Source organism: Galeopterus variegatus, unplaced genomic scaffold (assembly GCF_000696425.1).
Source record: "Galeopterus variegatus unplaced genomic scaffold, G_variegatus-3.0.2 Scaffold7729, whole genome shotgun sequence".
Taxonomy (NCBI): domain Eukaryota; kingdom Metazoa; phylum Chordata; class Mammalia; order Dermoptera; family Cynocephalidae; genus Galeopterus; species Galeopterus variegatus.
The window spans coordinates 34,938-54,616 of record NW_007733840.1 but is presented as its reverse complement, the minus strand read 5'-3'; the positions used below and the strand labels follow the sequence as shown (position 1 = coordinate 54,616).

The window sequence follows — 19,679 nt, the reverse complement described above, 5'->3', positions numbered from 1 at the left end:
CAGTTTTTATAAAATCTTTCTCTAAGTTTTTAATAAAATTGGAGTTGCAATATAGAGTAAGATCTTGATCATAGTTTTTATGTCCCAATATGATGTTTTACTATTGTTCCTATTCCACTAATATAATAAGACTATAAATAATTGCCTTCATTTTATTTCAGAGTAGTATCTAAGGAAATCATGAAAACTTACTAGTGTGGAGATTTATTGTAACTTCAGAACAAACCTTTTAGAAAATAAAGGTTATTAACACATCTCTAAAAAGTTTATAATTGCATGCTGTGTGAATAAGCCAATAAGAAATAGCCTTGATATTTGGAAATAACTTGATTAAGAAATTAGACATTTACTTACTCTCATGTTAGTTGATAAACAGATCATTTTGATTTTAGGTAAATGTCAACTTACTTTAATGGTCTTTAGAAACTACCTAGTTGATTTGGCCTGAGGGAACAAGCTGTTGGAGCCCTATACTTATGTCAGAAGACCCAAATTCAAGTCACTGCCCAATCACTGACTAGCAGTACAACCCACCTACTTTCTCTGAGTCAGTTTCCTGTGCCCTGCCTATTTCATAGGGTTTACATGAATAGCATTCTGAGTTAATTACATGAAAATGCTTTATAAATAGCTCAGAGCTGATTATTTGCTTGAAATACTTGAAGGAATGAAATAGTCACTTAAAATCATATTTTTACCTAAGGATTATTTACGCAATGCATTAGTTGCTGCTTAGTAATGATGATTAAATTAGGCATGGAGAAACTGAATGGCTCGTAAAAATTTTTTTTTTTTTTAATTAGGCATAGACTAGTGTTTCAAAGTCACTTTTTTGATTCAGATAGCAACAAGGAATGAAAACTAAGATTATAATTTGGAAGGTAATGATGATTAAATTAGGCATGGAGAAACTGAATGGCTCGTAAAAATTTTTTTTTTTTTTTAATTAGGCATAGACTAGTGTTTCAAAGTCACTTTTTTGATTCAGATAGCAACAAGGAATGAAAACTAAGATTATAATATGGGAACTGTCTTTATGCACTTTATCCAGTAGGTGGAGATATATATCCATTAATTTGTTTGTTAGTACATATCCAGGTTCAACCTATTTATGATTAAAAAATTGTGAAAAGTACCCAGGCAAAGCATTTTCTCTTAAGACCTCGTATGATCAATTATGTTTTACTCTAAAACTGAAATCATATGTTTAAATAGTTGGTAATTCCATAGGAGTAGAGTTACTAATTTATTGATACAATAAACTGTCTCGCTATAATTGAAACCCTTTTTCCAGATTGCCAAGTTAGCACTCTTGTTAAATTCACAAAATCACTTTCATATTTAGTATTTTTCTCTTATAAACTTTTAATGACGAATGGGCAGCTTCTTAATAGTTTTTCCAAATTATGATTAATTTATTTTCTCAGAAATTAATACTTATTGTCATGTTTTATAGATGTCATTTAAAATCCAGAACAGAAAACAAAAGAACAAAAAACAAAAACAAAAATATGTTTAAGTTGATGTAAAGTACCAATTTTTTGTTGTTTATCAAAGATATTTCAAGGAAACAAAGATTATCACCAGGATGTGCGAAATAACTTTTTGCCACCAATTATTGCACGTTTTATTAGAGTGAATCCTACCCAATGGCAGCAGAAAATTGCCATGAAAATGGAACTGCTTGGATGTCAGTTTATTCCTAAAGGTAAAGGGATAGTTTAAAAAATTTTATTTTTACTAGATTGTTAATTTAAAATGGTTTTGCTGTTCTCAGGGAAAATAATTAATAATTTTTTTGTGTTTATACTCTAATTACAATATCTTCTTAAAGGGATTTTAAAAAATAAATTTCCTATTAAAAAGTTACATATCAGAATGGTGTCCAAAGTTACAAATGGAAGAAGAAATAGCTTCATTCATGAGATAATTAAGTCTAGTATCAATCTTAATAATATATTTTTTTCTTTTGTATCACAAAACTACCACAGCACCTGACACATAGTTGGCGCTCCATAAAATACTTATTAAATGAATTAAATAAGTAATATATCGAATTGTGATGACACTTTTATAGCTTTAGAGTTCAACATCATTCTCCTTGCCATTATTCTCATTCCTAAGATTATTTTCAAATGATTTAATTATGTAAAAACTGAGAAATCCTGATATATTTGTGCATTTAATGCAGAGTATAATATCTAACCTTCTGATATGTTTCTCTCTAAGATTTAAAATCACTCTGAGGAATTAAGTACTTTAGGAAATGTTGAAGACACTTAACATTAATATTTTTAACTATAATTTTTAAAAGCCAAATGCGTAAATTTTTCTAAACCATTTTTCAAGGTCGTCCTCCAAAACTTACACAATCTCCACCTCTTCGGAATAGCAGTGACCTCAAAAACACTACAGCCCCTCCAAAAATAGCCAAAGGTATGCCTACTTTTAATTCGAGAATTTGATATTCCCTGGATTTGTGGTATAACATTCCATAAATTTATTAAAAGCATTATAAAATAACTTTTATCTTAAATTGGTGTAGATAAAAGAATAAAGAATTTTTTAAACTTTTTTCAAGGTCGTGCCCCAAAATTTACTCAACCACTACAACCTCGCAGTCGCAATGAATTTCCTGCACAGACAGAGCAAACAACTGCCACTCCTGATATCAAAAATACTACCGTAACTCCAAGTGTAACTAAAGGTATGCAGATGCAAAAAACAACACCTGTTGCATAGTAGTGTTTTGTTTTTAACTAGTTTTTAGGAGCATTTCCAGCTTAAATCCTCAGTTTCTTTTCTTCCAACTGTTTTAAGTATAACAAAAACTTTAATTTCCTTCTTTAGGAAATTAAGTCAAGAAAAGACTTGACTGCATTAATCTAAGTTCAATTCTCTGGTGCCATGTAGGACTGTTCTTTAAATATTTAGAGGTAGCTATTGTGTTGTAGGCATCCTCTTATGATTTTTCCTCCCTTGTGACTAAACACATTGAGTCTCAGGCTTAGACATATGATATTTCTAGAAATAAGTAAAACTATAGCAAGAAACAAACTTTTTTTTTACCATATATATTTCTGGATAGGGAAATTGGTGGACAAAAGGAAAAATAAAAACAGAACATTTGGTGGAAACTATTCCTTTTTAAAAAATACTCTGGAGTTAACATACTCCTAAGAAAGTCTTTTACTCTAAGTGAGTCATTGTGCGGTATATGCATGTATTAAAACTACACACCATACCCTACAAATATGTACAAATATATGTTTAAAAAAAAAAGAAAGAAAAGTTTTGGTCTCTGTTTTTTAAATGTTTAAAATGATAATTTTTTTTAGGTTATAAATGCTAATGTCTTAGAATTTGTTTTGAAATTTTATCAATGATAAAATATATTTAAAAAAGAAGTTAAAATGTACAAAACATAGTTACTTTTACTAGTTGTTGAAAAACAATTTTATTCGAATTCAGGAAAAAAGTGTCAGTGTTATGAATTTGTGTCATTGCTGGCAGATAAGCATACTTGTTTTCAGGAAAGTGCAGAGAAAGAAAGCAATTCTTCCAGGGTAACTTGCACCACATAGAAGTTTAATCATTTTCATTTCCTGAAAATTTGCTTGGTAACTTTCTCCGACTTTGCACGTATCAGTTTTTTTCCTGTCTTCTGAGGTATCTCCTCAAAGACCAATTTCTTTCTCATACTGCAGGAAAAGCTAAAGAAAGGCAAGAGTTCTCAGAGGCAAGAGGTGTCAGCATCTCACATGAGCTTCTGAACAGTTCGCAGGAAGCATGTGTTTAGACAGTCCCAGACTGCATGCTTAGATGGAAGAACAGTCATTTACAAGTATTGCTTATCTTAAAATCTGATTATAAAATCTCAAAGTCTCAAGGCTAAAGTGTTCTTCAAGTCTTTTCTTCCAGAATTAGAATCCCTGTGACCTTGAAAAGAATGGGGTTCCTTGTGCTGCCCAAGGCTGATCACTTCCTCTGTGCCCTGGTTCCCATCCATCAGCTTCTCAGAGATCTGATGTTACTGATATCCTCTCCCTGTCCTATATCCTCAGCCTCTTTCTCTCTTTTTGAATACAGTTGTTGTAAGGAGTAAAGAGGCTGCAGGTTAGACTCCTCACACTCTCTGGCTGTTAGCCCTCAGTAAATGTCAGCATTTGCTGCAATTGTCATCCTCATGCCTGGATGGGGTTGAAGGATACTAATATCCCAGATGACCTTAGGCAGACCATTTTCTGTGTCTGGGCCCAGGCTTCTGTATTCCTTATCTGTGGAGTGAGATAAAGGGATTAAAGGACCTCCGAGTCCCTGCCAGCTCCAGCACTGTGTAGGTGTCTGACCTGTTCATACACACATTTTCAGTTGGCTTTCTGTGCTTAACACTTCTTTGTTACCTTCCCATATCTATAAATATTTTGCCGTTATGTTGTAACATTATTTTCAGTTGCTGACTATATTCTACTATAAGGAGGTTACCATGATTTACTAATTCCCTCTCATTGTTAGGCATTTGTATTATTTCCAATTTTTCACTCTTATGCAGAAACAGAAGCAAACATCTTTAAAAATGCATCTTTGAATGTCTTCTTAATTTCTTCCTAAGATTAAATTATAGATATGGAATTACCAAGTAATAGGTTTTTAATACATATTGCCCCAAAATGCCAATCAGAAAGTATCAATTTATATTCCCATAAAAAAAATACCTGCTTCCTGGCATCATCTTCAACAATTATTTGTTGTTCTTTTGCAAATTTGATAAACAAAAATAATATCTTGTTCTGGTTTTAAGTTATACTTCTTTACTAGTAAAGCTAACATGTTTAATGGTCACTTGTACTTTTTAATGAATTTCCAGTTCATCTCCACTGATTTTTCTATTATATTTGTTTTTGACTTGTATTGCTGTTATAATATATTAATTATTTATATTAGCCTTTTATCACATATGCATAAAATATATTTTTCCAGTTTATAATTTGGCTTTTCATCTTATCTTGGTGATTTAAAAGCATAAGAAAATTTCAAACGTATACAGAGGTGGAATGAATAATGCAATGAAGTTCCATGTATCCATGAAAGCTTCTGCAAGTACCAGCTATGCCCAGGCTTGTTTCATAAATAATGGTTATGGTATTTTTTGAGATAGGAAAGTGTTGAATGATGTTGTGGTTAAATCTTCCTCGTCAATTCTGCCTTTGATGTTAATGTGTTTTTTTGTTTGTTTTTGCTTTTGTGACTTCAGATGTAGCGTTGGCCGCAGTTCTTGTCCCTGTGTTAGTCATGGTTCTCACTACCCTCATTCTCGTATTAGTGTGTGCTTGGCACTGGAGAAACAGGTTAGTACATAACTAGTTCACCTAATTAGTCCTAGGGGGGATGTATTTCCTAAACTACCAAATATGATATAGAAACTTAGTATAGAAGATTAACTACATATAATTCACTTGTTTGAGAGTGAAAGTTAAGGCAATCATTCAAATAAAAGTTATATGTTTTTTCCTCTGTTCTTGTTAAAAATGAGTAAATGCAATTCTGAAATCATTTAGTGATTACCTGTATCATATCAAGTTCTGCCTTATAACTGGGATATGTACATTAATAAGAACAATGTCTGACACATATTAGGTACTTAGTAATATTTACTGAAAGAATGAGACACAATTTCTCCAAAGTGTTTAGCAAGATTGACACAAAATAAGGAACTGTCATATAGTTTGATGAGTTATTTATGAACTGCTACAGAGAACCATGAGAGTTATCTGAAATCTTCCTTTCAGGAAAGGGAAATCCTCAAATTTGGCATGTTTTGCCTTAAAGGAGTTAGAGTTGGCTAGATAAAAGAGGGTAGATGTCTTAGTCTTTTGGGGCTGCTATAAAAAAGTACCATAAACTGGATGGTTTATAGACAACAGAAATTTAGTTCTCACAGTTCTGGAGGCTAAGAAGTCCAAGATCAAGGCACCAGCAGATTTGGTTCTGGTGAGGGCCTATTTGGCTCATAGACAGCACCTTCTTGCCCTGTCCCATGTGGTGGAAGGGGTAAAAAGATTTTTCGGGCTTCTTCTATATGGACATTAATCCCATTTCTGAGGTCCCTCCCTTTATGACCTAATCACTTCCCAAAGGCTCCACCTCCTAATACCATCACCCTGTGGTTAGGATTTCAACACAGAAATTTTGGAGAGTCACAGACATTCAGACCATAGCAGTGAAGAATTGCTCAGACTGAGGGAGTTGCTTGAGGAAAGGCACAGATATACAAGATACAGGCGAAATAGTGAGTCATCTCATGTGGGCTTAGCATGAGAGAGTTCTCAGTGGTAACCAGAGAAATGCACACTGGGCCTAGATCAGGAAGTGCTTTCTGGGAGAAAGAAGTTTATTTTATTCTATAGATTGAGAAATCACTGAGTGTTAAGCAGACAGGTGATAGATTGTAGAACGATATTAGCAGGAGTCTTGAAGGGTGGATTGAAAAGGAGAGAAGAGCCAGTCTCAAGATGAGTTAGGAAACTACCAGGCCAGGCGGGAACATAACTCAGCGGTTCTAGGGAAGGGAGAAGAGATAGAAGGAAAGATATTTCACAATAGCATGGACAGGAAGCATGTTTAGTTATCTACTAAGGAAGAAGGGGGGATATAGGTGATCTGAGGTTTCTGGCTTGTTCAGTTAGACCAGTAGAGATGTCATGAGTTGAGATAACAGAGCAGGAGGGACAGGTTTGGTTGCAAAAGAGAATGACTTCATTTGCTTAGTCATTCAAACATTTGAACACTTGGCTCCTACCCAGTGCCAAGTATTGAGCCATGTGCTGGGGAGTCCAATGATGAATCCCAAAGCTTAGAACCAGGAGAGGATACAGTGCAGAAAACTCATAGCCGTAGTACCAGCCACAGAATATGTGCCATGGGGAGGAAGCTGGAGGAACACATGGATCCCAGATTCATGGTGTCGGGAAGGCTGTCTGAGCAAAGACCCACAGAGTTAGTGCAAGGGCAGTAGAGAAAGGAGGAAGGGGAAGGGGCTTTAGGACAGTCCAGAACGGAGAGTGCATGATGCATCCAGCAAACTGAACAACGATAATAGTGGTGATGAGGCCAGCAGCGGCAGTAATCAATTTTTAAAGAAAATTAAGTGCTGATTTTAGGCATTATTCCAAATGCTTTAGGCATTATTCTAAATTATCATTCTAAATACATGTATTAACTCATTTAGTCCTCAAAACAACCTTTGAAGCAGGCACTATTACAAACCCATTTTACAGAAGAAGAAAGTAAGATATAGCATGAACAACTTGTCTGAGGTCACCCGGCTAGTACACAGCAGAGTGGAGTTTTGGACTAGGCTTTAGAGCTCATGCCCTTATCCAGTGTTGCCTCTGAATGTATAATAAATAAAGTATAATACACTGTGGTTAAAGCACAAGGGGCATGAGGGTGAGGACTGGAGAGTAGAGTTGTTGAGAGGGAAGCAGGAGTCAGGTCCTAAGATCAGTTTGGGATAATGTTTAAAGGACCCTGTGGACATTCAGACTCCCAGGAGGCAGCTGGAATATATGCCTGGTGTTTTGGACAAAAGGTCTGAGCTGGAGAATTGAAGTTACTGCTAAGAATGTAGTTGAAATTGCTGATGATTGGCTTCCTGACAAGGAGTAAAGGGTCAGATGCCATTAAGGGATTGTGGAAAATAGGGAGGAGGAGAATAATAATAAAAACTGCTGTAACTTATTAAGTCCTTAACCTGAGCCAGGCACTGTTCCAAGCAGTTTATATGTAATGAATAAATAACCTGAAGCTTTGTCACTTGAGATTAAGTATTAAAATCCTTTATAGTACAACCCTTGAGTAATACTCATACCATAAATTTGTTGTCCTAGCCATACAGGGCATTTAACTTCCATTTAGAAAAGATTATTGGCTTTTGGTTTTGTTTTTTTTTTTAATCTTATGATGATTAGAGCATTTTCAGGGAGAAAAGTATGTTAATTAATAAGCCAGCATATTATTTCTTTTTCATTCAAGTTTTTGATTAACACTTTCAACACCTACCATCTCTTCTACAAATTTTACATTTATTTTACTTTAAAATAACAAAATAATATAAATACAGTCAGCCTTTAAAATGAGGGAGCTTTTAATATCAGTAATAAAAACATGGCTTTGTACTTGTAGAAGAATGTTTTCTAGTAGGAAAATCATGGGCTCCTTATCAAAGCCATGTTTGTGATCTTCAGCATATCACATAATCATCTTTTCCTCATTTTTAAACAATAGGTTCTTCTTTCTCTTTAGTTTGCCAAGCACTAATTTTAATTGAGTTGGATTTACACTCTTAAATCAGAAAATGTCATTTCATTTGCTTGGTTTTTCTTTGTAGAAGGCTGTTGGTAAACAGTTCATTCTTAACAGAGGGGAGGGAGATTCCTCCTGGGGAAGACAAGTCAGAATTCTGAGGGGTGGGCTGGGAAGAATCTTCTTTGTTGCACAGATGGCTCTCACTTCCCCAGAGAGTTGTGGTGCTTTCCAGGCCTGGAGAAGCAAGTTCTCCTCTCTCTGCCACTTGTCACCATTACTGACAGCACTGACTTATCCTGGGATGGTGGGGGAAATTATGTCTGTGCAATTAAGGGTATGTGACACTTGAAACTTCTTTGGAGGAAAGGACCAGAGAAGAAAAGCAGAAGCTGGGGAAAAAAAAAAAAAAACAATGCAAAGTAGAAAACCAGAAGGTTTTGTTTTGTTTTAGTTCTATGAATTTTATCAATCAGTTGGTATGTGAAGTTTGTATTTGAAACCAAAACAGACCTAACGTGATTTGCCCATAATAACCCATGTCAGAGCTGAGACTGATTTGCCTTTTCATCTGCAGACTTGCTTTTTAAATTTCTTGATCCTTTTTAAGTGGGTATTAGGTGAAGACAGTTGTTTAAATTACTGAGAGTCCAGAATCTATAAGCCTCAGCAGTGGCTCCCTTGGTTAGATCAACAGGTTTCCATCTTGTGCATTCTTGACTAATTGTGGTATTTATTCTACAGTTGCAGAGATTTCTTACCAGTGAATTCACTCTATTTGGTAACTTTTTGTCTGTATTTTCCAGAAAGAAAAAAACTGAAGGCACCTATGACTTACCTTACTGGGACAGGGCAGGTAACTCTCCGGGACACTACATCTCTTTTCCTTCAGAGGGGAGCCCCTGCCCTGCAGGTGGCAGTAGTGAAATAAATAAGAACTCCCAGCACTGCTAGAAAAATGGCATTCGTCTTCCGTTCTCACTATTTTTACCCTTTTGCAAAATCTCTTCTAGTTAATAAGTTATGAAATGGAAAGTACAGTTTTCTCATAACACATACTCTGGGGAAAGCACAAATTTCTTATACCATACACTCTGTTTTTTCTTCTGGAAAACTTGTCTGGTTTGTCCTACATATCTATTTCTCTTGAGGAGACCAGCTTTTTGGGTGGCCTGTGTGAACACTGAGTAAGAAACAAGGATTGTAGTTTGACAGTACAGTGTGTGTCATTCTGCCATGATGATTTGCCAAATGGAATCCAGCAGTTTGGGAATCTGTGAGGCCTGCCATCTTTGCCCTGATGAGTTGTCATGTTCTGAATTGCTGCAAGTGACACCAAGGCCGCCTGCTGGTCTCCCAGTCCTAGTCTCACTCTGGAATGACTGATAGGAGCCAGGAGAGTTCACTCCTGTGACCAGGGTAGAGAAGGGCAGTGTAGGGACAGATCACAATACTTCTGGCACCCAAGGTCAAATCTTGGAAAGTGTTTTCGAGAAAAACTTATTAAAAACTACTTGCAATACACACTATATCTGGCTTGCAATAGACACTATATCTGGCTGTAATGGCAGTAATTTGCTTCTGCATATGCTTTTGATAGAGATTTCTACCATGTTCTGTTTTACACAGGATATTCTTCCCATCAAAGAAAATAATCTTGAATATAAAATATACAATAAAAGCTAGTTTGTAGAGATATTTGTTATAGAAATGGCTTAAGTGCCACAGGATTTCTGACTTAATGTTATCATTTGAGACATAGTTTTTTATTTAATGGTCTCTTCGGGTTATGATCACAATAAAGGTTGGTGGAAAGGAATGAAGCAGTTTCTCCCTGCGAAATCAGTGGAACATGAGGAAACTCCAGTTCGCTACAGTAGTAGTGAAGTTAATCACTTGAGTCCGAGGGAAGTCACCACAGTGCCGCAGACCGACTCTGCAGGTAAACTATGTGGCAGCCTTCAAGCACCAAATAGAGGGAGAAACTGCTTATGCTTGCTATAAAGTGCTTTGGGATTTATAATATCTTTTATCTTTTTCATGTGTAAGAGATGAACTGTTTTCTAAAGAGTAGAACCACTTTTTTAAGAGACACTTTTTTTGGGGGGGCGGGGAACAGTCATTTCTGTGTTTTGGATGTCCTATCCATAAAATTGGGGCATTCATTTCTAAAGTCTCTGAGCGTTTTGTCTGTTACCTGGGGTTTTGTTTGTTTTAGTTCTTTAAGAGAGACAGGAGTGTTCAGAGGAGAGGAGGAAAGACAAGAGAAAGCCGTACAGTATTTATTCTATTAACCTAGTACATATTCATTTTAAACACTCCCTAATATTTGGAAAAGAAAAAAATCTCTGAAGTGGTTTTCCAAGACTAATACTTATTTCAGTAATGGAACATTTCTTTTCTGGTGAAATATTGGCTATAAATCTACAGAATATATACAAACACTCTTTATACAAAATTACATAAATGAGACTTTCTGGCACATTAACTTGTTACTATGAGATACTAGATAACATCTTTAATTTTAATTTTTGAAGTTGGTTCTTGGGAAATCCATTTTTTTTTTTTTTTCCCTTTTTGTCTTTTTTCGTGTCCGGCAACGGACCGCCACCCTCAGTGTCGCGCCCGTACCGGACCGGGACCGGCCACGGGATCGCAACCCTCGGTGCTGCGCCCACCCCTCGCTCAGCCAGTGAGCGGGAACTGGTCTGTATGTGGGATCCGAACCCTCGGTGGGAGCGCCACCGAGCTCCCAAGCGGCGCACTGTAGCACCACCGGGCCGGCCCCATAGGTCTGTGTTGATAGTGACAAAAGTGCCATAAAGAAGTGTTTGCTTCTGGTATAAGTTGCAGCCGCCATCCTAAATTATGTGATTCCTATATTGGTAAGATAACTTTTCTGTTGTGTTTTGTGATATCCACAGAGTATGCACAGCCTCTTGTGGGAGGAATTGTTGGTACACTTCATCAGAGATCTACCTTTAAACCAGAAGGAGGGAAAGAAGCAGGCTATGAAGACCTAGATCCTTACAACTCGCCAGTGCAGGAGGTTTATCATGCTTACGCTGAACCACTTCCAGTTACTGGGCCCGAGTATGCAACCCCAATCGTCATGGACATGTCAGCTTCAGTTGGTCTGCCCTCCACATCTACTTTCAAAGCTGCGGGGAACCAACCTCCCCCATTAGTGGGAACTTACAATACACTTCTCTCCAGGACGGACAGCTGCTCCTCAGCTCAGGCCCAGTATGACACCCCAAAAGGTGGGAAGCCAGGACCTAGTGCCCCAGATGAATTGGTGTACCAGGTGCCACAGAGCATGCAAGAAGTATCAGGAGCAGGAAGGGATGGAGAATGTGATGTTTTTAAAGAAATCCTTTGAAGGTGATGCTGCTTTTTACAAAGCATCGTTTTAAAGCACATGGCCTTTTTTTTTTTTTTTTTTTAATTATTAGTGGTAGTAATATATAGAATGTATTATATATCTGTCACTGAGGTGGTTGGGGAAAATGTGGTGACCAAGGTACAGGAAACTACTAATCTTGCCATCTTGCTTTAAAGGTGTTACCGTGGAACAGTTACAGCTTGCCTGTTAAATTTCAAACATCCTGTTTGTTACTACTGTAAAACACTATTTTTAATACAGAAAACAGTCCCTTTAATGCACTTCAAAGATTAAAAATCACTGAGAGTATTTATTACCAATGCTGCAGGTACTTTAATGAAGTCAAGAAATGGCTCTGTAAGCCTGACTGGCAATAATGCATGGTACTGTTCTTGAAATATCTAATGGCTTGAAATACTACTCTTTGTGAAAGGTGGGTACTATTATGATTTCTTCCTCTTCTATTCCTATATTGCTTTCTGGATTTCCTTTTTTTTTTTAAAGTGATATAAGCATTGTTTTGATTGCAGCCATATACACTCCTTAGGAAGACCTAAAGCTGGGAAACTGTGACTTGTAGTGAGCAGGATGATTGACTTTTTTCACTGTTGACACTCTTAAGAGCTTTGACACTTCATGGTACGTGACCAGTGACCTGGTCTCTTCCCTGAGCTCCTTGGTGACTAGCCCCATTCTTGTGTTTATGTTCGTTTGGACTTTTTTCAGTGGATGATGCTTGCTGTATCAGTCTCATGGATTCAGATCCTCTGAGGTCTTTAAGTATACTTCTCTATGTGGAAACAGAACAACTTTACAATTTAGAAAAACTGTATAGGAGACTCTCCCCCATATCCCAACTTTATTTGCAAAGACTTTTCCAAGGAGAGTTGTGAAAAGTTGAGGGCTTTTAAGTGTACTCTGTAAACATGACCCACGTATATTTATCACAGTGAAAGGCACAATAATTCATTCATAAGTAATATAAATTGCCTTAAAAAACAAAATAATCAGAATTTGTTCTCCTTGGTTTTACATACACACATACACAAACACATGAATTTTTCTTGAGTTTCAAGGTATGTTTTTATTTTTAGTCAAATAAAATAATTTTTTTTTCCTTTTTGTCTTTTTTCGTGTCCGGCAACGGATTGCAACCCTCAGTGTCGCGCCCGTACCGGACCGGGACCGGCAACGGGATCGCAACCCTCGGTGTTGCTCCCACACCTTGCTCAGCCAGTGAGCGGCCGGTCTGTATGTGGGATCCAAACCCTCGGCGGGAGCGCCACCGTGCTCCCAAGTGGCGCACTGTAGCAGTGTGCCACTGGGCCAGCCCCTAAATAAAATAATTTTTAATTTTAGTTTTCCACAGTAAACTATAAGACCAACATGTATTCTTCAGTACTTCTGTACTGATTGTGCCCTTTGTCTGTGTGGTGAAAGGTGTGAGTACATGTCATAACTAGAAGCAGACGTTATAGCATCGTAGCAAGTGAATATTTATGCCTTGTTTTTGATAGCTTCTGGCAACTTGTCACCTGCCCAGAAATAGTTTTATGTAGGGTAAAATAGAAATCATCTGTAATTTAGCCTATAGTGTAAAAACCATCTTTAAAAGTCTTTAGACTGGCAAAACATGAAGCACTCACTACATGATAAAAATATATAAATTTGACATGATCTCTTCCATAAACCTTAGTTTGTAGACTTAATGTTAAAATGTACTTTTCCATCAGGTTCTAGTCATTTCTGTTAGCCTGTGCCATCAGATTATGAAGTTGCCAGAATTCACTAAATTTGAATTAAAGATGAACAGCTTGCTTCCATGAGTATATCAGTATTCTAAAACATTGCTTCAAAAAGAGAATTATTTCTGAAACCTTCCTGCCCTCTTGTTGTTTGGTTTTGTCGGTTTTATTTTCATTTAGTTTTCCCTTTCCAAACTTTGAGGCACAATTTCATTCATTAAAAAATCAATATATATTTTGTTTTAAAATATTTGAAACAAAAAGCACAGATGTTGAACTTTTATTAAAATTGTATATGAATGTATAAAGCACATGTATTAATGCCATCATCCCCTTTCAGGTGGGAAGAAAGTAAACCAGTTGCTTTATTTTTTTTTTTCATCCTTAGTACTCAGAGAATATGCTTTTCCTCAAGTCGTATACCTATGTGAAGCTTTAAAAGAGATGATTTAAATAACTATTTCATTTTTCCAAAGAAGCTTGCTATTTTTGTGTAATTAATTGTGTGTACCTGATTGTTTTTCCCTGGAGCTTTCTTCTTTTATTTTGATGAGAGGCAAGTGTTTTCTGAAATTATGCATATTTTAAGACTTGATTCATATTGCCACTAGACTGTCCTTGAACTACCAATGATTGTTATAAAATATCTAGTTTTTACTACTTTTATATATTTTACTTGCCAGATGAAGAGCTGAGCCTGATTCAAACAGTTTTTTTGGTTTTGTACTTTTCTTTTAGATTATTTGTTCTCATATTTGAGGGGTTTTTGTTTTTGTTTATTACTACATTTATATGTCTGATACATATACAAGCTTTGGAGACAATCAAGTAACAACTGAAAATGTGAAAGTAACCATTTTTGTCAAAATTCTCTTGAATTGTTATTCTTTGCTTGAAACATTTAAGATTTAAGTCACTGTGGTTTATTGGATTAAGTTTTTTTCCTGTTAATATAATTTTAGAAATAGAATCAGACAATGATGTAGGAAGTGTGGCCATTATAGGTTTTCATAAAATTACACTGACTTGGCTGTTACTTGATCTTAGGAACCAGCACAGTTAAAGATAAGATATTGTGAATTCTGATTTATATTTTATTAAATGCTATCAATGTAGTAGATCCTGTTGTATGTGCCGGGTCTAGTCCAGTTATTTAAGTTCATGTTTCACTATTTGCACTTTGCATTGAACAATGGGTTTATTCGCTGATGAATATGGTTTGAGTAGAGAATTTATATAGGATTTAAAATTATGACATCACACATACACTTGCTTCTCCCCTCCCCTCACCCTGGCAGGGGTGAACAGAGTCTGACATGTAAATGTGAATGAGGCCACAAAGGAGAGGAAAGTGATAAAGCTTGAACTTTTTGCCTTCGCTCCACATTGTCACCTGGAGAGCAAAAGAGCTGTAAGAAACACCGTGTCAGATGAGACAGAAAGAACCAGTAGATTATGAGGGACATTGAAAGCTTTTCAAACCCTCTTAAGAGAAATCAATGAAGCTCTACCTAAAAAAAAAAAAAAAATTACTTATTAGCTCTGTCTTTTGTTTCTGAACTTGAAGTCCCTAAACTGCAAAATCTAAATAAGAGATGGATGATTATTAAAATACTTTTTAGGTCAACTGTGGCACCAATCCTCATTTAATCCAAACTGTGACTAGATTCTTCCATTTCTTCTTCTTCTTCTTCTTCTTCTTCTTCTTTTTTTTTTTTTTTTTGCACTGGGAAAGGTGGAAACAAAACATGTACCGAAATACATATTGGAAATAAAAGTGGCTTGAGTGTCAGTGATATTCTCCCAGAATGTACTTTTCTTACCTCGGCATGTACTGTAGTCACTCAGTTTTTGTATATGTTGCTAGAATTTAGATTGTACAAATAGTGAGATTTTAATGTGTTAATGTGTTTTTAATAAATTGTATATATGTGTCTTGGTCAGATTATTTGGCTTAAATAAAACAATCTTGAGGTTTGTAGCTTTTTCTCATACTACACAAAATGCCAGATTCCTCTATTTTAACACCAGTCAGAAATTTCGTAGCGGATATTATAGTGCTTACAGCAACTTTTGAAAATGCCACTATTGCCTTTTTGCATTTTTCTCTGTGGCCAGCACCATCCTTTGTGAAGCCTGAGTGACTTTACATCAAGCTGAACTTCAGCAGCCAAGCCACAGCCTATGGTGGTGCTGTGTGAGGGAAAAAAAATCACACTGAACACATGCAGATTCCGGTATAGTACCTGTCTTTTCCACCTCAAAGTTATTAGGAGAATCAAATGAAACTGCCATTTTGCAAACATATGATGGTGTTAACATAGTCCATATAATTAATGTCTGATTTGGGTTAAATCAACTGCTAATTTTCCCCCTCTTACACTGCTTTCAGTATTTCATTTATTCCTCTTTCTGATCCTCATCTAATATTTCACCCTTTATATGCTCTTTTTAGGGAGGCAGGCTGTTTGTCAGTAACACCGGTGTTTCCCAGTGATTTTTATTGTTCAAGAGACATAATTCTTCAACTCATACCCTTCCTGGCAGCTTTAATTCCATCCTCTTTATAACCACTACAGTTCTCTGCATTTCTCCTTCACCTCTCATCCCCCTGCCTCCAAATAGCCCTTGGTTATATTTATTAAAATTTGGAAAGGAAGATAAAGCTCATCACATTTGTAAGACTGGCTTGTTTGCATCCAACTGAATTCTCTGGAGCAGCCTAGGTAGCCAGGTAAATTTTGCATTTGAAGGTTAGATTTAATAGTGCAAAACTGAGATTTTTCATGAAAATACCATTTAAATCCAAAAAACAATATAACTCTTTAGGTTTTACTTGCTCTGTTGCCTTTCCTAATTTATTTCAAACAGAAAACTTTAAAAATGTAATGACTAAATTAAGCCAGGCAAAAAAATGTTTAAGAATTTTCTCCTTCTTGAGCTTGTCTAGCCTTGCTTTTTTGTACAAACTTTATTTCTTTAAAATAATGCAAATCCACCAGACTTTAGTAGTTGAATTCTTTAGTTATTTACTCATCCAGAATTTCATGTTTAGCCCATTTCCTTTAACTTAAAAACAGACAAGGAAAAAAACCTCCATCTTCATTCTACCAAATTACTCATTACACAGTTTAATTAATTGCAGGGGGGGGAGCTTAATCAAGCTAGCATGAACTGAGATTTCCATAGCCAATTGGTTCCAGTTTGCCAAATCAAGGCACAATCACATGCCAATTCCCCACCAGCCAGGTTTACAATAGCCAAATAAATATATGTCTCAAAATGTCATGTTACAGTCAAAATTGTTGTGGTAAACTAAATCTCCTTACTTAGTAGTGAGTCACATCCCTTTAAAAGTCTACGATGAAGTAACCATAAAAAGAGGTTTAAAAACACCTCAGAAAACTAGCTTATTTTCAAAATACAATGCACAAAACTTACTTCGCTGATAAACATTTTTGTCTTTTATAAATTAAATATATTCACAGAAATTAGTCTGGTGGTTATAAATCACCAGGCAGCAATAGACTTAATATACACAATTATTTGACAAGTACATCCAACATATTTAAAAATAAACTAAAAATTGCCGTATAAAAATAAAACATACTGTAAGCATCATCTTCTGAGTCTGTAGGGTCACTCTTGAGTCAGGTTGATTACAAAGTTTTTTTCTATAATGTCCTTCAAAAAGAACTGCTCTGCAGTCACATTATGATATTCATTCTATAGAAAAAAATAACATTACCATCTGTACCAATCTCAAAATATTAGCAGCAGCAATGAAATATTTTGTATCTAAAATGTTTCTGAATAAAAAACTGAAATGTTAAGTAGCAAGTCACATGGACTTTTAACTTTTGTTACCTTTCTAATTTCTTTTTCCTTGCTCATTCTTGTGTGAGAGCTTTCCCTAAAGCCCACTCTTTCCACTTCAACTATCACATAAGAGGCTCCTTCAGATCGCCCCCTGGTATACTGAATCATGGTATAAATCTAGAGACCAAAACTGTAAGTCAGAATGTGTTGTTCACTTTTATAAAAGCAGCACCTGGAACTCATAATATTAAGAGAAAAATTGGCCTGGAGATAAGAAATTACCATAAAGCATTGTTAAGATTTTTTATTTCTTTTTAATTCCATTCTATTGATGGACATCCTAATTTTCCTCAGGAAGTTATTTTTCTATTCTTTTCTTTAGATGAATCTTGAAGTACCACAAGTGTTACAGGAAAAATTAGGGCTGAGGAGAAATAAGACTAAGTCTATTCCAGGCACCTAGTTCTTAAACTGTTCAAGTGTTTCTCTTGGGTTTCAGGTGGGGGCGGGGGGTGCAAAAGAGTATTAAAATCTAACCTGAATAATACCACTTCCTCAGCTTATGCAGTATTTGAGGATGATTTAAGGGCACTGATTTCATGGGAAATATACCTAACTAACTTCACAGCAGATCATTCATATTTCAATATTAAAAATGTACAGATAAGTCTTATCACTTGTGATACATCACTAATCTCTATCAGAATTAGAAAAATAGGAGACCCCTTCCCATCCAGTTGGTTAAAATAAAAATCTGAAAAAAAAAAAAAAAAGCTACCAGTATTGATCCCTATTCAAAAGCATAATCCATTATAAAGGTTTGCAACCTTTTTGATCATGAAGATCCTTTTTGGGGTTAAAGTGTTCTAGACCATCTTGTCTACTTAACTGAAAAAATACATGAAAATACTATGAGTATAGGAATGCTTTTTGGTGTATTTGCAATACCGCAAACACAGCAGGGTGCTTATATTGTGCAAACACAATACAATATATAAAATAAGTCTTGGTCCCTAGATGGGTTTGACGACACTTGCTGATTACCATGAGGTTCTCCCAAGGGTCTGAGCCCCACATACTGGGAATTGCTGCTGTATTAAAATGACCTCTGGAGCTCAGTCCTAGTTCCAGCCCCTGGTAGCTCTGTAACCCCCATCCAGCCCTCAACCCCTCAAAACCTGTTCCCTCAGTAAAATGACAAGGTGAGAAGAGAAAATAGGGGCTTTCCAACACTAAAGATTATACCAAAGTATTATGTATGTTACCTTAAGTATATTACCTTATTCATCAAAGACATGGTGGCATTCCCATAGTAGTGCAAAGGACTCTTGAGGTCAGAAAAGTTGTATTTAAAACCAGCTATGTGAACTTCATGACATATGAGAAATGCCAGTGTGATGGCAATAATTCCTGTTGTAGGGTGTTTGGGTTTCTGCAGGGGAGAAAAGATTTAAAAGAAAAATCCAAATGAGCTACTTGTTTCCAAAGCACATTTGGTTGGCTAATCTTACAAAACAGGAATTTCTGAACATTTTAATCAGGAGAAAAATATTTAATTAAATGCTCATCATGTCCTAAGGCTCAAGCCTCAAACAGTACACATATACAAATTAACTCTGAAAAGAATATAAACTGTGATTGAAATCTTAGAAAGTCTTTCAAATAAAACAGCTGCAAAATTAGCCCAGAAGAAAACTGTCAAATGAAGGTAAATCTCAGGCGTAAGGAAGAGGATACTGCTGCATCGTTTAAAAAAAAAAAAATATGATGGGCCAGGCTCTTTATGGAAAAGCAAAGCCTGGGAATTCTGAATACATACATGAGGTGTAAGGACAGCCTAATTTACTAACAGATAGAATCATGATAAAAGCCTTTATAAATATTAGCCTTTAAATAGCTAAATTTTATACTCCTGATAATTTAAACTGGCTCTAGGGAAGGACTAATCAAGCAACTTCAGCAAATTGTAATAGTATCTGACTAGAAAATAAAGATTCCATAGGTATATATAGCAATATCAATCTCAACTGGATCATTATCAATTTTTAAAAAAAGGAAAAAGAGAAACCAAGCCTCCTCTTTCCCCCTTCATAGTCAAGTTACTTCAAAGAGTTTGTGGAAAAAAAGATGATATGAATCTTTCCATGAACTTTTGAAGTATACATATATACTAAAAACCTGTGTAATCGATGTTTGACAGGAAGGTCTTGGCGTTCATAAGTTTTAGTTCTCACTGGCATGGCCTTTAAAGCCAAAAACAAAATATATCTTAAACTTTTCACTCAACTGCTCTAGAAGACTTCCTTTCAAGTGTTTCCTACAGACTGCATGGAAATAACATATTATTATGATTTTGAGGGGGAAAAAATGAACTACAGGAGGCAAGCTTGTCTGAAAGCCTAATAGCTTGTAGCATAAGCATTTCT

General features: G+C 35.8%; 1 protein-coding gene and 1 long non-coding RNA gene across 3 annotated transcripts in view; one reads left to right on the top strand and one right to left on the bottom strand.

Moving 5' to 3' along the window:
• DCBLD2 (discoidin, CUB and LCCL domain containing 2) overlaps positions 1 to 12,749 on the top strand; it is a 40,174-nt gene extending 27,425 nt beyond the window's left edge. The window contains exons 8-14 of the mRNA XM_008592277.1: positions 1,558 to 1,708; positions 2,350 to 2,436; positions 2,582 to 2,707; positions 5,255 to 5,348; positions 9,111 to 9,160; positions 10,109 to 10,246; positions 11,229 to 12,749. Of these exons, the coding sequence (XP_008590499.1) occupies positions 1,558 to 1,708; positions 2,350 to 2,436; positions 2,582 to 2,707; positions 5,255 to 5,348; positions 9,111 to 9,160; positions 10,109 to 10,246; positions 11,229 to 11,686 (1,104 nt within the window). The 3' untranslated portion in view covers positions 11,687 to 12,749. The remainder of the gene's footprint in view (positions 1 to 1,557; positions 1,709 to 2,349; positions 2,437 to 2,581; positions 2,708 to 5,254; positions 5,349 to 9,110; positions 9,161 to 10,108; positions 10,247 to 11,228) is intronic.
• On the bottom strand, positions 8,072 to 18,682 carry LOC103607811. Of its 2 annotated transcripts, XR_551994.1 has the most exons (3): positions 18,533 to 18,682; positions 17,045 to 17,160; positions 8,072 to 8,696 (listed from the first exon to the last, which is right to left on the bottom strand). It is a non-coding gene; the product is annotated as an uncharacterized LOC103607811 (long non-coding RNA). The 2 variants fall into 2 exon arrangements; XR_551993.1 differs by lacking the exon at positions 8,072 to 8,696 and having other exon boundaries at positions 16,439 to 17,160.
• Positions 18,683 to 19,679: the final 997 nt, after the last annotated feature.